The sequence below is a fragment of the Colossoma macropomum genome, unplaced genomic scaffold, assembly GCF_904425465.1.
Source record: "Colossoma macropomum unplaced genomic scaffold, Colossoma_macropomum, whole genome shotgun sequence".
Classification (NCBI taxonomy): Eukaryota; Metazoa; Chordata; class Actinopteri; order Characiformes; family Serrasalmidae; genus Colossoma; species Colossoma macropomum.
Genome location: NW_023494800.1, coordinates 14956567 through 14974452, shown reverse-complemented (window position 1 = coordinate 14974452; position 17886 = coordinate 14956567). Strand labels below are relative to the sequence as shown.

At 39.1% G+C, this 17886-nt stretch overlaps 1 protein-coding gene across 2 annotated transcripts in view; it reads right to left on the bottom strand.

Annotated features, from left to right (window-relative positions):
• The window catches only part of gria4b (glutamate receptor, ionotropic, AMPA 4b), a 129360-nt gene that overhangs the window by 29119 nt on the left and 82355 nt on the right, over positions 1 to 17886 (bottom strand). For both annotated transcript variants that reach the window (XM_036587785.1, XM_036587784.1), the window contains exons 7-10: positions 13708 to 13875; positions 11953 to 12057; positions 8458 to 8568; positions 1256 to 1462 (exon numbers count right to left, since the gene is read on the bottom strand). In XM_036587785.1, the coding sequence (XP_036443678.1) occupies positions 1256 to 1462; positions 8458 to 8568; positions 11953 to 12057; positions 13708 to 13875 (591 nt within the window). The remainder of the gene's footprint in view (positions 1 to 1255; positions 1463 to 8457; positions 8569 to 11952; positions 12058 to 13707; positions 13876 to 17886) is intronic.

Genomic DNA, 17886 nt, shown 5'->3' with positions numbered 1-17886 from the left:
TTAACTAACATTTCTTAAACAAGGCTTTTATGGTCTTCACCAGTACAGAGACATTTTCAGGTCATCCTAGTCAACCTTGTAATCTATTCTGCCCATAATAGTAAATACAGTAGAACTATGGCTATTGATATATCAGTTAGCTGATATTTAAGTTCCACAGATTTATTGTGAAAATCCTGCCAATGCAGCCAATATATTGTTTATTAGCACATTATAACAAACACACACCTCTAAGGTGTAGAAAATCGCTATTTTCTGAGGTCTTGTAGGCCTTCAGGGAAAGTATATTTTTTGGGAACTAAAAAATATGTATGCAGCTTTTAGTTCATTTTATTTAATAGAATTATCATATTTGTTGTTTGATAAAATCTGAAAGAATTGCAGTAATACTCTTATTTCATTGTAATGTTTTGGCTGGAAACAAATGAGTTAAAATTTTGAACCGCCTCAAAAAAAATCATCTAAATCATTTGTTTCCCTGAGCTACCTATGTGGGTACAACCAAGCTAGCTCTCCTATTGGTTAGGTTACATCAAAGGCTGGTCCGAAGGCCTTCACGTTAGATAAACTGCAACATAATTAGGAAGTAACAGTGGAATCAAGTAATTTTTAAATTTTTTTTATTTTTTAAGGACCAATTTGGCAAAAAAAAACATGTTAGGCCTCCTGGAAGTTCTATCTGTCACTCACTGGAAGTTCTATCTGTCACTTTCAGTCAGATAATTTTCAGAGAATTGCATTGGCAGCTCTAAGGCTCTTTACTGAAGGACTGCTGCATACAAAACATGTAACTACATACTGCTACATTACTACATACTGCCACATACAAAGTAAACATATCTGTCTATTGAAAGCTTCAAAACAAATATATGGAATGTCTTTTTACAAGCTTAAGATGTCTGTGTTTAGTCTAGAACATCCACAAATGTTCACATGCTCTGGCATTAGCTGCTAGTGCTAAAATACCATTAGAATTCATAGATGAAATTAGCATTAGTTGTCAGCTACTGTGTAACAGAAGACGAATTCTCTGTATGAGTAAACACACTGGACCAATAAACTCTGATTCTGGTTATACCAGTCTTTAAAGAGACTACTGAGTCAGCAGTCAGCATCTGCTCACTTTTACTAAATCAGTTATCAGCTGCAATCTGTACTGGTATCAGTGACATTTTTATCTAAGTCATGCAGTGTTATCTGCAGAAATGTACAGAGAATTGTTCTGACAGAACTGAAGGTTTGAAAAATCTCTTACCCCGTACACCAGCTCCCCAACCATGCCGTTCCAGATCTTGGTCTCCGGGTCCCGAGCTCCATACTTTCCGTCTGGCACGATAGAGATCTTGTATTTGATGCCAATGTGTTTGGCGATCTCATAGGCCAGATCCACGCAGTATCCCTCATACCTGTCATTACCTTCGTACATCTCCCAGTTTTTCTTCAGCATCACATAAGGTCCTTCCTGGAAGGAGCAAACCACACAAGAGATTCAAACTGGCAACCAGTCAACAACTCCAGCCAACCCAACCAAGCACCCGATTTGTTGATTTTGGTACATTTGACGCAGCTCTTTCATCTCAGGATTCGAGCATAAAAAAGACTGTGCACATAGAGACACGAAAGATTCATATTTAATATAGCTTGGATTGCGTTTGCAAGAACAGTGAAATAAAATGCCCAGATCAAAGAGAAGAAACACATTTAACTCGTAGTAACAGAGTGTAGATTTGCAGTTACACACTTACTCCTGACACCATATGATCACAACTCCAACAGTACTGTAGCATATTCATTAAATGTAGATTTACATCAAATCAAAACATTACATCACATAAAAAGCTCCTTTATTCCACAGATAAATAAGGTCATAACATACAATAAATGAGTACAGAATATCAATGACGATACACACAACTGAGCAAATGGCTAATCGATGTACAAGATCATGGTGTCAATACCATCATTACAGTTATTATCCACACTAATACAATGTGCTGTTGACAACATATATTTAACTTACTACCATTCCACTTTATTAGAAACCTTAGAATTAGCCACTGTAGCCCAACTGTAGATGCACAATTTGTGTTAGTGATACTCTGGCCCTTCATCAATAGTCAGTTTCTGACCACAGAGCTTCTCTTGGCTAGCTATTTTTGGTTGGTGGACCACAGATAGACCCCAAGGGGAGCTTGAGACCCTGCCCTTTTGCCCTCAGACTGTACAAGTGCCCTCTGGGTTGGCATGTATAAAAATTGTCTTTTATATGGACATTCTTAAAATTCTGTTTCAGAGAGGTCGGTTTCAGCGTTGCCCCAGGGACAGAGCTTGAGGGTCAGCTCGGTTTACACAACTGCCTTGGGAAAACACCTGAAACTAGGTTTGGTTTCCTCTGAAACATGATTATACTGTCTCTCTTAATATGGGTGCTTGCAAAATGCAATAAAATTAAGTTTAATTTACATTCCTGTTGCCATGTTTTTTCCTTCTTGAGCCCCAACATACCCCAAAACATCTGTGTACATTGCCTGTTGACAAAAACCCCAGGAACAATGCTGAGCCTGGTACGCTCATACCAGCACTACATACTACCACTTCAGTGCAAAATAATCTGGACAGCAGCAGTCCTGTGGTCAGAAACTTAGTGATTAATGGGACCGAAGATGGCTGATAAATTGTGCATAACAACAGAAGGTCTACAGTGTGTAACTGCGCAACTATGTAGTGGACCTGATTTCCAGTAAAAACAGCCACGAAGTACAAGCCACTCATTTTGAAGTGTCAGAAAAAAAAACCAGAAATTACATATTTAACAGAAAATTGCACAAAGTCTCCAACATTAAGTATAATATAAAATCTATTTATATTTAATTTGTTCACTCTTTACTTGTGTGAACCTGACTGACACTTTTCCCTTCCTTCCAATCTTAAAACCAAGAAATTACACCTGTGTCCACCCAACAAAAGCTGTTCCCAAAGGAGTCACTGAACAGTCCCCTGTTTCCCTTCAAAAGTCACAAACATTCACAGAAACAACTACCCAAGCACACCTTAGCTGCCTTGTACATTTCTTTCCTAGATATTTCAGAGGATGTTAAGGATAAGATAATTAACTTGCATAAAGTAGAGGAAAGTCAAATGCAAACGAGTGAAAAAATTCAATGACTTAAATCATTAAAAGATATAGAGAAAATGGGACTCCTAACAACCATGCAAGACCTAGTAGATGATCAAAATTGTCATCATCATATAAACAGAACTTTTAGCTTTTATCTTTGAGAGACAAGAGAAAATTAGGCTCCACTCTTGCTTCAGATCTGAAAACTCCACAGGTGTTTCTGTCCATCCATCCACTGTGAGAAGACAACTCAACATTAGGAGTCTGAAAGGATAGGTAGCTGTCAAGAAAACATTAATGTGAAGAAGAAAAAAACAAAAGAATATCTGCACTTGAACACTGAAACACGAGAAGCAGTAAATGCAACCATCTTCTAAGACTGAAATTTAGATGTGTGAACTTTGAAAAACTAAAAGCAAGTCTTTTGAAAAGAATGAAAGCTGTAATAAAGACAAAGTATGGACACACTAAATATTCAAAAAACACACTAAAAAATGATATAAAATCTAATTATTGAGGCTTCTGCGTCATTTTCTGTTTTCTGTATGTTTTCTGTGTTTCATCTGATGCTGAAAAATGAATAACTTGTACTTAATGGCTGTTTTGTCTGAAAATTAAATTAATGAAATGGTGGTCTCTGACTTTTGCACAATACTGTATGTGTGTGTGTTGGTGTGTGTGCAAATAATTCAATAATATCAATACAAAGCACAATATAACATTTTTTAAATCGATCAAAGCAAAGCTCACTGGAATGTACACGTCTAAGCTAAACTTTAAGGTTTGGGTATTCAGCACTGCACTACTTCACTAACTCTGAAATACATGACTTCCACTGCTTATTTAATCACAGAACACAGAAATGATGGTGTTAATATCTTCAGTAAAAACACAAATAAACTAAATATGAAGAAATAAACAAAACATTGGAGAAATACAAGAAAAAGACAAAAGCAAAAACAATGGCACTACTATACATTACTATAATCCCAAGGTAATAACAAACATAAATCTAGTACATTTGTCCAATAACGTAAAAACCCTTATCTTTGCCAAGAGAGGAAAGTGCATTTCCATAAAGATCCCACAAAACCTGCCTCTCTTCTCAGAGATGTTTCCTAAGCCATATGGCTAGCCTGGAACCATGAAAGGCATAAAGCCCAGCAGGACGAATCAAGTATTCACCCTCAGCCAATCGAGAGCTCTTCATTGAATGCCAACTGAGGATTCGTTTCATCTTGAATTTGTTTGATGTATGAGAATGCAGCTTTCTCCTCATATCTATACATTTGTACAAGAGCAATGCACTATTATTCTTGGATCGTGTTAATCTACAAGCATAAAAAAAGGCAGACAATTTATCATGTGCGGTACACTGTGCTACCGCTGTGGGTTATCTGCAGCCCTAAGACATGCTTTAGTGGAGGATACTCAATCATGCAAAATTACAGCTCAGGAAGGACCACACAAAAGCACTCGCGCACACATAAGCTCTAACCTTAAAAGCTGCCACAGAGAAATACCAAGCAAGCATTAGAGAATAATAAAAACTCCCAGTGAATTTCAACACAATCTGAACAATTCCTAATGAATGAACACCGAGTTGAAATTTTATTGGGTACCCCTGGCTTGTATCTACAATCAATGGCCATTTCATCAGGGACATCATATACCATCTACAGTTGTATGCAAAGGTTTGGATGCCCCGGGTCAAATGACATGTTTTGTTGACTTTCTGAGTTCAAATAATTTAACACATCGTCGACAGAGAACACATTTGTTTCAGAGCTAGCACAATAGCACTGTTTCTTTTCCAGTACCGATGTTGAAACTTTTCAGTATCATCACCACATAATGTAATTTCAGGCTAGATTTGTTCACACAAATCCAGTACTTGAGTAAAAGTAGAGATACCCATGGTAAAATCTTACTCAAGTAAAAGTATACCTGCTTTACTTCTACTTTAATTTTACAGTATATAGTATTTAAAGTATTTGCTTTAAAATGTAGCATCAAAATTAAACTAAGATATTCTTACAATCCACCATTTCTTGTGTCTTCAGTTTAGGAAACGGACAAAATTTCACTCACCATCTAAACGCCTGGCAGATTTAAAAATACCAGTACATCGTTATGGCATTTTCTTTGCTTCTAAAGCTTGTCAGAAGCGCCCTGGCCTAGTTACAGATGCAAACAATGGTTGGACAGTCAGTTTTTGGGAGAGGGATTTAGTGGAAGGTGCACTTCCAGTTTAGTTTTTTATCTGTGAAAGAGCATCATATCACTTCACAGTGGTGGAGTGAAAAACAGGATTTTTACTGTAAAATGTAGTGGAGTGAAAGTAAGAGTCTCAAAAATAGAAAATCCTTAAATAAACTACATTCAGATTCATTCTTTTTTCCCTCCGATCTCTGATCCAGCATTTTCTGCTGATACTGATACCTAGTATTGGATTGGTGCCATCTGTAGTGGGAAGGCAATTACTATATGTCTGTTGCTAAGCACATTTTGTCAGCCCTGCTAATCAATAGAAAGGGATCACCATGTGGCGACCTCTGATCAGATTTAATGTTGGGGGGTGGACTATTCTTACCACAGTAGTGATATCAACATCACATACACACACCAGTGCAGCACTGAGAGAACTGAGAGAATGGTCCACGACACAAGTAATATCTGCTCAGTTAGGTTCTATTGTGGCCTTTTTCCATTGATGGGTGAGGTGGGGGGCTTCAAAGTGTACCAATATGTTAGGTGTTTCTGATAAAATGGCTTATGAGTATAGATACAAGATGTGCACAAGGTGTAAATAAACTGGCAACATGAATGACAATTTACAACCAGCCCACACTTTCCATGCTATGAGAGCAGATCTCATTATGCATGTACAATGCATTTCCATTCAACCTATTTGTTTACTCCTAAATGAAAACTCCTGTGGATTTATCCAATCCTAATGCATAACTCATTATGGTGCTTGCAGAGTCCGTCCATAGTTCAGCTGCTTAATGAGGGCTTGGCTTTGTCTTTGCGTCTGTTTGTCCATGGCTCAGTTTCTCATCACGGAGTTCATTTTGGCTTGGGAAGTGTCTGTCCATGGCTCAATGTTATTGCTTTTCGGTTCCGAATCGGCCTGTGTCTGTCCGTGCTTTAATAAGGGGCTTCATTTCAGCTGGGTAGAGTCCGTCTGCTGCTCAGTTTCTTAAAAGAGGATTCCTCAACAGGGGCTGAAAAGAGGAGCATTGGCTTCAGGTGTAACTCTCCCATTCCCTTTCTCCACCAACATCCACACCTTTTCTTTTAGGCACTAATAATATTCTTCAACATTGACTGGTTAAATGCCCTTTATTCAATAACCTAAGAACACTGCACAGTGCTGCTGGAGCTACAGTGTGAGCCATTTCATGCAGTGTTCTGTCTGTTTATCCCTATTAAATTAATACGTTTTAAAAACACAACAATTACAGGAGACAGAACAGAGGAAAACAAACCAAAACACAATGTCCTTGGCACCATGAAAGGCAACCACGAGACCTTCTGACATACAATATAGGACAGAAGGCAGATGACACAGATATGTTCATTCCTGCAGCAGCAATGTTGAAAACTGTTATACAGCAAATGCAATCGTAAACTCTGGCAATCTGTCTGAACATGAGAGATGTTCGCAAGTTGCTGTCCTGCGAGGGGTGTAGCCATGGGGTGGCCAGAGGTGGCCAGTGCCGCCTAGCATGATATATGGTCACCCTTCAGTTATGCAAAGTGAGACAGTCAACCATCATCAATAAAGCAGTCACCAGAGAAATAATGTCCTACCTATTCTGTGTGAATGTTTATACTTTACAGTTACCAATAGGTTATAAGAGTCAGATGATACTGCTTAATAAGCATCTGGTCATTGCTCTGATAGGCTACTTTGCTGAGAAAACAAACAAGTGAACATTGGTCAAAACCTTAACGTTAGCCTTTTTGCTTAAGAAACCAGCTAACATTTGACTTCCACATTAGCCGTAACAGGCACCTAAATAAATTTCTACATTAATATAGTAAGGTTTGATATACATTGTGCTTTGATTTTAACCAATGACAACCAGTGATTTTAACCAGTGACACAGCACTCAGCAGTAGAAATGATGGACCAAAAACTAACAATGTTTTTTGCAAAATCAGTTTTAAAAAATTGTGATTAGTTAATAAAAAAGGTATTTCAATTATCATAGGTCTATAAAAGCACAGAAGAATGTTATTTACTACTGTTTAATTTTGTTTTTTGCATTGTTGCAAATCATTTTTCACCACACTAAACATACTGGGTCGTTTCTGGCCACCCCATTGTTAATGTTCTGGCTATGCCCCTGCCTGCAAGCCTCTAGGGTCTGAGTCCGAATCCAGTTTTGAGTGTCTGGGGTCTGAATCTCAGTCGAATCTCAAGTCTTAAAGCTACACTATGTATGTTTTTGTTGTTGAAATTAAAATGAGTTGCATTACTGAGTATAGAAAACACACTAAAAAACCTCTATAATATGAGTGTTAAAAATATGAGTGCGCTGCTACAAGTCACCCTATAAAGCCTGAAAGATTTAAATATAGTCAGAGGCAGATTTCTCGGGAGTTTTTCGCATCATGTCACACATCTTTATGTATTAACATCACGCACAGCATCAGATAGAATAGATCTGTCTTGATGTTGAGGTCTCAAATGCAAAATCAAGTTATACTGATCACAGTAGTAGATAACTCACTTACATCCTCGGAGGACACGTCATTCACCAAGTTTTGCACGAACGCTCTTTCAGTGAGCTCACAATCATCAGATTCATACGCTCGGCAAAGAGGTAACTACAAGGTTTTATTCATTTTCCGCACTAATTGAATTAGTTTTGTGAGTGTTTTTTCTTAGCCTGAAATCTTTATTTTAGTCTGAGTCGTATTGCAAGTCAGTCATGTGCGAGTTCGAGCCGCTGAATCGAGTTCCCATCTCTGTCTGGACACTGATATGGCTGACAGATCACACACACATACAGAAACTTCACTTTGGTGAGCAACAACACAGCAGGATCATGCTTTAAATAAACTTTGCAGTCCAGTCTGTGACACACTGCACACATCGCTTATCAAAACGCAAGCGCAAGTGTTTAGGCATGAGGCAGCCCACTGGTGGCCATTTCCAAATCTTCAATGTAAATTTTAATTCTAATGAGTGCGACACCTCATTAGGTGGAAGCATTTGGATGAGAGACAAACATAACAGGTTTTTTTTTAGCCTGACAACTGTTCCTGTGTGCTATTACTGTGAATATCATTCGTCTGAAAAGTGAGAAAACATTCTAGACACTCACCATGATGGTTGTCACAACTACAGTTCTGTTCTCCATGCCAGAGGTTTCGTTTGGAAGCAAGGCTTGATCCTGGATCAGAACCAACTTATCAGCATCATTCCAATAGCCAATCTAAAGGTGGGACACACGGTTAGGAGGTTAGAAAGCAGTTAGAAAGTAGTCTAAAAGTGTGTATGTGTGCGTAAATGCTGCTGTTCAGAGTTTGGAAACAATGTAAAGCCTCTAAAACCTTGTTCCAGATAACTGTATAAAATTAGTCTAATACACTAGTCCTATGCAAATAGTAGCAAAAAGCTCAGAAGCTGTAAAAAATGATAACTGAATAACAAACGGAATGATGAACGGAGCTGTAGATGATTCCATTACAAGTTCATAAAAACGTTGTTTGAAGAAAATAAATTTCAATCAAGGCAGATAACAAAAATTGCTATCAATTTACAATTAGAATGATTTGTCATTTATTAAGTGTAAGCATAGAACCAAAAACATTTTAATTCTAAGTTTATAATGTTTTATAAGGGCCCATATCCTACAATACTTTATTTCTTTCTTTCCACGTTTTATGAGCCAAAAACAGTCATAATTAATTTTCAATGACCATTTTCCAGTTTCTCTTAATGACAAGCAATTGCAAACTTACATGTGCCTGTATATTTGTATATATGTATGTGTATTCATAGTAATGAATGGTGTTTATTCAGTGCGTCTATATACATTTGTGTGCATATCTGAGACTATGTTAAAAAGCATGTGGCATGTGTGAGTGTGTGTGTGTATGTGTGTGTGTTAACGCAGCTCCTCTCCGTTGCTGTGTGATTGAGATGCTGTGTGAGAAGCGTGAAGCCACTTCAGAGGGAGTGGGTCCGAGCAAGTGTGGTGGAGGAAATGTCGCCGTGTATTACATTATGCTGAGTGGAGGATGATTGAGGAGTGGAGGGGGTGGGTGCAGCTCCCTGTCCCTCTGGGAGGCAGCAAGGTGAAGGATGCCAGGCTGCCCTGCCTGCGCCTGCAGCAGTCTCTCAGTCTCTGAACCTTTCTGTCTCTCAGTCACTCCATCTTTCAGTCTTTCAGCCTTTCAGTTTCTCAGCCTCTCAGTCTCTCCTCTTTTCAGTCTCTCAGCCTCTCAGGCTTTCCAGTCTCTCAGCCTTTCAGTCTCTCTGCTTTTCAGTCTCTCAGCCTTTCAGTCTATCTGCTTTTTAGTCTCTCAGCCTTTCTGCCTGTCAGTCTTTCAGTCTCTCAGCCTTTCAGTTTTTCAGCCTTTCAGCCTGTCAGCCTTTGTCTCTTAGCCTTTCAGCCTGTCAGCCGTTCACTCTCTCAATCTTTCAGTCTGTCACCATTTCAGCCCTTAAGTTTCTCAGCCTCTCATTCTTTCAGTCTCCCAGTCTCAGTCACTCAGCCTTTCATTCTTTCAGTCTCCCAGTCTCAGTCACTCAGCCTCACGGCCTTCAGTCTTGCAGCCTGTCATTCTGTCAGCCTTTTATTTTTTCAGCCTCTCAGTCTTTTAGTCTCAGTCTCTTAACTGCTCTGCCTTTCAGTCTCTCAGTCTCATGGCATTTCAGTCTCTCACTCTTTCAGCTTCTCAACCTTTCACTGCCTTTGTCTCTCAGCCTCTTAGCCAAACTCACTCTCCCATCCTCTTAGCCTTTCAGGCTCCCAGCCCCTCAGTCTCTTAGCCCCTCAGACTATATCTGCAGAAGCCTCTCAGTCTTTCACTCATTCAGCCTCTCAGTATCTCATCCTGTCAATCTCTCAGTCTATCTGCCTGTCAGCCTTTCAGCCTGCAGCAGCCTCTCAGCCTCCGCCTGCAGCAGCCTCTCAGTCTGCCTGATTGATGCTCCCCAAAGGAAGCCAGCCTTCACTGCTCCCCACCTCCCTGCCAGCCTCCCTCTATCACTCTTCCCCAGGCACACTGCTCCACAGCAGCCAGCAGCCGCCACACTCCATAAAGCACCGCACAGGGCCTCCACACGACTTTAGAGGAGACATGTGTGACAGCAGCCTTTATAGCACTTAGTGACTTCTGATCCTAACCCTTAAATCTATGGGTTTGCACCTCAGACAGTTAGCTGACAATTATATCTTACACAAACTTGTCTACAGACTGCCATGCATGTAGAACTGTGAACTATTTTATTGACAATAACAGTAATGTGAAAATGCATCTGAAGGCAATGACTCAACTGCATTGATTTTGCATTGATTAAAATAAATTATAATAATATTCTATGCACTCATTATTGAAATCTGATTAATTTGAACAAATGAATGCATAGAATATTATGAGGTTGAGACTGAATGCACTGAATAGTTTCTAAAACACAATCTGATCAAACTGTTAAGTGATCAGAGTTGTGCACCCCAAACAGTGTTAATTTTTTGACATCTTGTCACTTATCTGGAAAAAATGTACATGATACAGTCCTATGCATACATTTAAATAATAATGTTGCTTTTTTAAGTGAAAATAAGTTAAAACATCCCCTACAGAAAACAGACTTCTGCTGATTTGCTGTGTATTTGATGATTTTAACATATTAGGGGAAAAAATAAAGCATCAAATGTGGCCTGTGCAAAATTTATGGCACATTTTATATTTTACATTTTTTCCCAATATTTTACATTATTTCCCAATAACTTAGCAAATAAATATAAATTTTGCACTAAAATTTGCTGAAAAATATTGAAATATATTCTCTGTACATGATGTGTTAACATATTTTTACTTAGAAAATCAACAAAACATATCATTTGACCAGGGATGTTTAAACTTTGCATACAACTGTAGATATGGTGGTTTTTTAAATTATTCTGATCATATCAAAAATAGGTTCCTAATTCGTGCAAGCAATCATGTGGCATGTGCTGAGAAATTCTTTATTATTTGCCATAGCCCTGTTATTCACTAAGAGCCAGCTTTATTGCAAGAGGGGGACACATGCCATTTAAACTGGTATGTTGGAGGTTAGTCACTCATTTTAGTATTCACTTTGTATAAATTATACTTTATGTTCTTTAAAGCATTTTAATGAGTCACTAAAAAGCTAAAGCTTCTATAAAACGCTTCAGCGTGGAAAAAGATCCATATCCTCAAGTACACCAGACACAGAAACCCTGAAGCAGCATCGGAGGCAATCCAGATGAAAACGCAGATGAAAACAAATATGAGGCTGATCGGTATTGTTCTTGCTGAAGCAGCTGCATCAAACAAACCATGGAGCATTAAACACACAGAGAAAAGAGAGTGAATAAGACTGTGAACAACACTCAGCAGATGTAAGCAGACAGACTAAAGACAAAGCATAACAACACTTTGGCACAGCCAAAGACAAACATCAAAATGAGGGCAGATGTATGTTTTCTCTATTGGTATAGTCACACTTACTTTAGGGTGAGAACAGTAAAGTGACTTATTTTAATATTTATGATGTAATTTATTCCTTAAAAATGGAAATCTGGGATGATGCAGATGATATAAAGACATGACAGTGATCTTACTCTTCTGGGGCCGTTGTTTTTCAGCTCAAACACATCCATGGTGTAGTTGACTCTGCGTCCGTAGTGGTCGAATTGGACATTTCCTGTTAATCCTTGGAGCCGGACCTGGATTGCAGCGATAAACAATGTAATTACTGCTTATCCAACTGCTGCCTCTCGCAGCCGCATTACTCTGCTGCTGCTGTTCACTCTTAAATCATTTTCCAGGCTTTCACCATCTTCTCTCTTACTCTCACTCTCTCTCTCACTCTTGTTTTTTGCGCTTGGGCTTTTGCGCATTTTCCAGTCTCTCCAATGTGCCTTTATCTTCGATCTTTGTGTTTATCTTCAATCCTTTCCCACCTATTTGGGATGTTTTACTTCACTACAACTGCCTGTCCACACTAATGCAGCCTATTCACACTCTTTCCACTGTCTGTAGTCTGAGCCCCACTCCCCTGCACAATGAATCATTTGTTAATCATTAGCACAGTCTTGGCCTTTGCAATACTGGCAGCATAAAAGACTGCAATGTGCAAATGAGCCCTCAAACCAATCATAAGGTCACTTTATTGTGAGCTCACAGACAATGTTTAGTTTACATCTTGTGGATATGTACATGTGATGCCCTTGTGGCTGTGCTTTACATTTATTTGCATGATCTATTTACTGTTTGTATTCTGTATTGACCATTTATGTATGCACTAAATCTACCAAGACAAACTGCTTGTAGATGCAAGAGCACTTGACCAAGGAAGCGCTTCTAATTTTGATTCTGTGAGCATCCTGACCAGACCTCACACATTCAAGATATTAGTGTCTGAAGGCATTCATTGTTCACAATGTAAAGGGCAGCTGGCATTTTTCTTTCTTTCTTTATTTTTACCCAATTTTCTCCCCAATTTTGTTGCATCCAATTCCTCCCACTAGCTAGTCTTGCGAGGCCAGATGCAATCTCATGACTAGAATTTATGTCTGGGGACAATTGATCAAACTTTTGGAAAAATTTGCCACAAACAAGGATACACCCCCCTCTGAATCCACCCCTAAATTCCTCTACTCTGTGCTCTTTTACTGTCTCAAATACAATCAATAACACAAGAAAACAAGCTAGCTAGCATACCGGTATCATTAGCTAACAGAACAGAACTCTTCTTTCCTTGCAAGAGGTAATGTTTATTTTTGCTGCATGTAATGTTCTCCGCACACGTGATACATATTTACATACATTGGTTTATAAATTTGATGCTCAGTTTGTTTCTTCCCTAATAAGTCCCACCCACATTCAGCACAAAATTTCTCATTGCTGTCTTCAAACGTTCTTATAACGAGATCACATCTGGCCCCACAAGACTATACACTAGCTAGGTGACATGATGCTGCCAAGCTGGTAGCGTGAAGGCTAGCGCGTGCTTCCTCCAAGAAATGTGATGCGGCAGCACATTTTTTTCAAACTGTTGCTAACGCAATGTCATTGGACAATTCAACACGCTTGGAGAGGAACATTTACCATCAATTCTGTAATGCCAGCTAACAGACACCCGCATCAGCAAAGACTGGTCTAGAAAGTGACCTAGAAAGTGAGGCCAATTATGCTCTCTTGAACTCCCAATCTCCCACAGGGATTGAACCTACGACCTCATAATGATAGAGCCAATGCTTTGATATGATAGCAATGATATACTGCAAGGCATATCAATCCAGCAATATACAGCAATAAATCTACAGTTTGTGTTTTGTACATGCTGTCGAGCCCAACCCCTTCGTGTTTCTAACCTGTTTGAGTGTCCGCTCCATATCAATACCCTGGTTCCAGGGGGCTGCAGGGTTTGCCAGGCAGTCTCCAGCGTTGCCCCTGCGGGAGATGTCCACCTTCTGCCTGCGTAGATTCCTGAAGGCTTCCGCCATCACCATCACACCGTCGTATGTCAGAGCGGAGGTGTACTGGGGAGAGAGAAGGTCAGATAAAGGTCATATAAATACCAAGCATCCAATACAGTGCTCGCTCAAACGCGTTTTCTTTTACCCCCCTCCCCTCAGCTAGGCTTTGTTCTTTATTCTTTGTCAACGTAATCTCACTGAGAAAGCACAAAGCACACACACATTTTAAAATTCTATATTATTTTTGCATGTATAGTATAAACAGAGTAAATTTATCATCTTTAAATGCAGGACAGGATTAAATAACCGAAGGGGCTTGAGAAATGACTGCAGAGGCACAACTGCATGGACATACAGGCTTATCTGTTTCAATCACGTCTTTAATAAAGAACAACCCTAACTGAATTGCAACAGAATAAAATGTAACGTTTATTTTTATGTAGCTAAAAAGGTTAAAGTATAACAAGCTTTTAATCACTTTCTCATATTCCCAGAGCGAATGATCACAGTAATGAAGACGGTTATAGCATCTTAAAAATAACTTTATCATGAATGTTTTTCTGTTAATAAGTTTGTGTGTCTAAGTCACAGAATTCACACCTATGTTATTTTAATCAGCCTCTTGGTGGCTGAAATATAGCACTGTTTGAAGCAGCTAAACAACTTAGAGCCTCCACACAGCAGGGTTAGTTTTAACACTAAAGCATTAAGACCTCCAAAGTAAATGATCTGAAAAGTCCATATGCGGCACCTTAATTTATGCAGAACAGTTACTTTTTATTCACGGATTCATCAGAAACAAACTTCAGATGTCATTTAAAAAAAATGCCATTGGGATCAAAAATGAACTGAACCCAATATTAATTATTATGATGGATAACTGGATACATTTTTACCTAATGAGATTTGGAAACTCATCTGGTTCAGACAAGACAGACTTTTCAGTTAATTGGGTTTGCATTCAGCAAACTATTTCAGAAAACTAAACTGAGCACTAGAAAAGAATTCTGTAGCAAAGCTGATGTAAAAAACTGGTCATATTAGGTAACAACATGGCTTTTGATGAAAAGTTGATGATAAGACTGGGCTGTTTTTCTTCCCATTGCAAGTTCAAAACTAATTTGTTAACATTCAGTTCTGAGGACAAATTAGCCTAAAAGTTCAACATGAAAGCACCACCAGAGTAGCTGTCCATTCCCTGACAGCACAAGAGTGTAAAATGGTCATTGCCAATAGCCTTTATTATTTTAATTTTAACTGAATTTTATTTCTAATGTATTTATTTCACATTATTTTCTCCTGTGGACAAATATTTTTAAAGACATTTTTTTCAGATTTTCTTCTTCTTCATCTTCTTCTACAAACAATAGTCTATCCTACAGGACAAAAGAGCAATGGAAAGCTGAGGGGGCACAATATTCCACCTTAGGGGGCACTGCCCCTTCATGACCCTCCCTTGGTGCCAAGCCTAGTTAAATGTCATGTGTTGACAAATTGAGTGGACCCATGTTTGTCTAGTCAAAATAGTTCTGTGATTCAAATCCCACTAGGCAGCAAAATCCAGCAGAGTTCTGAAGGCTATCCAGCGGATAAGGAGGCTTTTTCTCTGCAGAGGACAGCTGCATTACAGAAATAACGTCATATGTCGCCGGCACAAAAATGGGTTCAGCTAGTGCGTCATGTGTGAACGTGTGAAAGGGATAGAGAGTGATACGTACAGAAAGAGAGTAAGCGAGTGAGTGAGGGAGAGAGAATGGAGCAGTGGTGCGTTGAGGAGTCGGAGCTGGGCGACTCACACAAGCTTGTCATTGCACATATCAGGAGCAGGCCGAGCATGTGAAATCACTGCGCTCCACACACTGCATGTTCAGCCAGATGGGGGGGGCTGATTGTGCCAATAAGAGGCCGTTCTCTTTTCCATGCTGTGATAAAAGGATACAGAATGAATCACTGGAGACGGTGCACACACACATGCGTGTGTGCGCCCAGTACGTCTCCCCTGGCCGGAAATAGGGCCTGTGCGGCAGACCAAGACGTGCGCATGAATAGCCCATTTTTTTTAAAGGTCTCACACTTAATGCCCCTGTTTTTCTCCTGTTGTTTGTGTTTTTTTGGGCTATTTCCAGTGTGTCTGACGTGTGTGGTGACGCTGGTCTATTCTACACTGACTGTGTGTCATCGGATTGAGTCAGGAGCAGTTCACCTGAGTTTTTTCATACAGATCTAATACAGAGTTGGCTTAACCTCTCAAGTAAGAAAGTTCTTCTTAATAAAAACAAAATGACAAATTCATTTCATAATCATAACTCAATCATATTTTCTCTGTATATGATGGGATTAATGGCTTCCTAAAATACTACTTTGCATATTTTGTTCCTTTAGTAGTGCTTAAAGGTGAATTCCACTGATGTTTTTATAATTCAGTCTCAGAGATGTGAAACAATGTAAATACATTTTGAAAATTTGGTGGAAGCAGCAATCATTACTCAAACTTGAATACCAGCCAGCACTGAGCTAGTTTCAGCCTCTGTCCACATGGACATAGAGCTTCTCATAGCTTTTGCTCATGCAGCTGGCCACAACTGCTGGGTTTTTGTCAGATGTGTTGTGATTGGCTATCCACACACCTGCGTATACCCTGAAAAAATGCATATACATATACTTTTTGTGCAACCATTTTTCAGCGTACACACTACACTGCAGCATTTTTTATAATTTAGACAGGAAACAAAGTTTTGTTTTTCCAGCTAAATACTAGTCAGCAATAGAAAACAGCTGCCTGCACTGGACATTGTGACAAAAAATGGAATTTTATGGAATTTTCAAGATTGCATCCCTCTAACACACTGCAGGTTGTGATCAGTCATTTGACATGTCAGTCAAACTGCTTCTTCCTGAAATTGTAGGTGGTTCTTGATCATGTTATGCAGTACAAAGTACCAGGCGCTCTGCTGAAAGGTAGTAGTCTAGCTTGTGAGACTATCATTGATCTAATCTCATCCCTACCTCTTTATGAACTGCATCAGCTTCATGAACCATTACCCATGAGTGCTCAGCCCTGTTATTGCCAATTAACCCGATGTTAATCTGTTCCACTTATGATTAACCTTTAGAAGTCAAGAGTTATTACTTCGTTTTGCTATGTTATTCAAATGTAATTATATAATTGCATATTTAACTACATAGTGAGTCATACAATACATTTCATTTACACTTTACATTCAGTACAGACAAATTCAAACCTGAATTTTTGACATTTTTTAGTTTGTTTTGATGTCAAGAATGGCCAAAGAGCAAGTGTGTACCCAAAAATAAGTTTTCAGCAAATCTAAATCATAATAAAATATCTTCACTTCGACTTATGAAGACACAGCGATATGTGATTTCCCTGCTCTAATGCTGCATTTGTGTGGTATCAGAAACTAAGAAATACCAATTGTTCGACTTGTAAACTGCACTCGAACATCCAACACAGTTGTATTTACCAGTGGGAAACCTGTGATTCTAACGATACACATTTTTTTCCAGACATGACATACAACTCAACCCTTCAGTTTTTCTGCCGGTAAAAAATGGTAATCATGGTGGTCACTGAGAAAAAATTACCAGATGGTCTTATGTGCTTTTTAGTACAGCAATGAAAAAGCAAGATATATATTCTCCAGACCCCTGTGCTTTCTTTTTCCATGCGGTGGGCGTATCTTTCAACAAACCCTGAACAAGTGAAGTATTCACTATCTAACCATCTGGTATATACAGTCTTCCGAGGAGCGCCTGAATGCAGCATAACACTCTGAATTCAACTTCTAAAAGGTCTTACTAATTAGCTGGTGAGTTGAATCAGGTGTGTTTAATGAGGCAGAACACTAAACTCTGCAGAGCCGTGACCCAGAAAAAACTCAGCCTGAAACTCCTGGTTTCGAGTCAGTACTTCTGGCCCGAGTTTGTTTTCATGAGCTGCATGTGAAAAGTAATTAATATTGGGTTACATCATGCTTTTGTTATTGTCAGTGGTAACGGTGACTTTCAATCCAGGACTTGCTGGCGGGTTCAGACTTTATTACACACTCCTAT